This window comes from Arachis ipaensis, chromosome B7 (assembly GCF_059453495.1).
Source record: "Arachis ipaensis isolate K30076 ecotype BB chromosome B7, ASM5945349v1, whole genome shotgun sequence".
NCBI classification, from domain to species: Eukaryota; Viridiplantae; Streptophyta; class Magnoliopsida; order Fabales; family Fabaceae; genus Arachis; species Arachis ipaensis.
The window spans coordinates 123,147,773-123,149,459 of record NC_142442.1 but is presented as its reverse complement, the minus strand read 5'-3'; the positions used below and the strand labels follow the sequence as shown (position 1 = coordinate 123,149,459).

The window sequence follows — 1,687 nt, the reverse complement described above, 5'->3', positions numbered from 1 at the left end:
AATATAACCAGTCAAAAAGTAAACAAAATCGTTTAATTAAAATCACTTTTTAAATAATATGTTTGAAAACCGTTTCTGAGATCATAGAGCACAAACCAAAACCCGATTTTTTATAAAATCCAAACATATTTTAGCTTATTTTTGGCTGATATGACTGTTCTTGATATGCTATTTTGCCACTGAATCACATGCCTCAGCCGATGCGTTGTATTTGAGTCTGTGTGCTGCCAGCCTCTGTTTTAAACCCAAAATACATCGAATTATTTATTATTCATGATTGGCATGATTCCAAGTAACAATAACACTTATCGTTATCCTAGTAGTACTAGGTAGGATCAGCATCATCAGCATACGATGTGAGTATCCAAAAACTTTTGAAGGTGACTCACCCTCTCCACTCGTCATCACCATCATCATCGGTTAAGATTTGCTAAAGGGATAAGAACAAAGAAGAAAATCCACGAGGACGTTCCGCTAAATATAAAAAGCATTCTGTTACTAGTGTGATTTATCGAGTTTTCTGTTATCATCACACACATTACAATTACAAGGACATTAGCAACAATGGGTTCTCTTATGGCAGGATGGAACTCTCCCACCTTGGACCCTAAGTTAGGTAGGTAATATCAAGTCATAATAATAAGATAGTAGTCCTTGTTTAATTTCTTAGGTTTAATTTTTCCAACTATGTTTTGACTTCTGATCATAATGTTTTCATTGATGCAGAGACACGTAGGAGGAATAAATCGCTGACGAAAGAAGAAATCGCTGCGTTTTGGAGAACAAAAAAGAAGATAGAGGAAGAACATGTCCAGTCTGTTCTTAGGGTGAAGGAGTCCATAGATAAGGATGATGTAACAAGCTTGGACTTGGAACACCATATCAACAAAATTGACTCTGGCTGGTATATTATATGTTTAACTTAATAATCAATTGCCCGCATAATAATAATATGGTATGAAATTCATGTATTTTGGAAAATGATTGCAGGTGGACCAAGAGCAGCTGGGCATTTCTGAATGAACCACCAGAAACGGAACCTACCTCCAAGAATAAGTATGCGTCGCAGTTTCACGTGGCCAACTTGGGATCATCAAGTGGAATTAGTGCTTGATATATAAACTATACTTTATTTCCATACAAATACTAGTATTGTATAGAGTTATGCCTCATGTTTTGGTTCCTGTTTGGCGAGTAATCATGCCGCCGAACAACTCTGTTTTCATGGTTCTTTTTCAAGTTTCAACTTTGAACTTTTGTTGAAGTGTTCCAATGTAAATGTTCCATAATGCAAAATTCCAAAATTGCCAAAGAGAGAATATTCAATCGATAATTAATAAATTAATAAATACTAACTAAGGTAAGTTATAGCTGTTTTTTTATTGATTTTCTTTGGTTACCAAACATGTCATTATTGGGTTGACATTAACAGTCCCGGTTGACATTAACAGTCCCATACTCCTGATCTTCCTATTCCACTTCGCATTTGCATTGGTTTTTTTTTTTTTTTTGGGCCTTAAAATTTGCATTGGTTCTTAACCATTACTTAACACTTTTTTTGTATCAATTATAAATAAAATTAATTAGCTAGTGGACTGTTTTGTCTATTAATTCGGGCTGGCCCAAGACCAAACGTAAATGACCCAAAGCAATTGTACATGCGAATGCGAGTTTTACATAGAGATAT

General features: G+C 34.9%; 1 protein-coding gene across 1 annotated transcript; it reads left to right on the top strand.

Moving 5' to 3' along the window:
• Window positions 1-445: 445 nt before the first annotated feature.
• LOC107608195 (uncharacterized) lies at window positions 446-1,312 on the top strand. Its single transcript, XM_016310062.3, has 3 exons — window positions 446-616; window positions 727-904; window positions 991-1,312. The coding sequence occupies exons 1-3, from the start codon at window positions 565-567 to the stop codon at window positions 1,112-1,114; spliced, it is 354 nt and encodes a 117-aa protein (XP_016165548.1). The 5' UTR covers window positions 446-564; the 3' UTR covers window positions 1,115-1,312.
• The last annotated feature ends 375 nt before the right edge of the window (window positions 1,313-1,687 follow it).

What these genes read in the sequence shown, in the direction of transcription:
- LOC107608195 (XM_016310062.3), top strand. Translation starts at nt 565, where the DNA reads ATGGGTTCTCTTATGGCAGGATGGAACTCTCCCACCTTGGACCCTAAG. An exon ending in CACCTTGGACCCTAAGTTAG is followed by an intron (nt 617 to 726) that starts GTAGGTAATATC and finishes TCATTGATGCAG; the next exon opens with AGACACGTAGGAGGAATAAA. An exon ending in AACAAAATTGACTCTGGCTG is followed by an intron (nt 905 to 990) that starts GTATATTATATG and finishes AAATGATTGCAG; the next exon opens with GTGGACCAAGAGCAGCTGGG.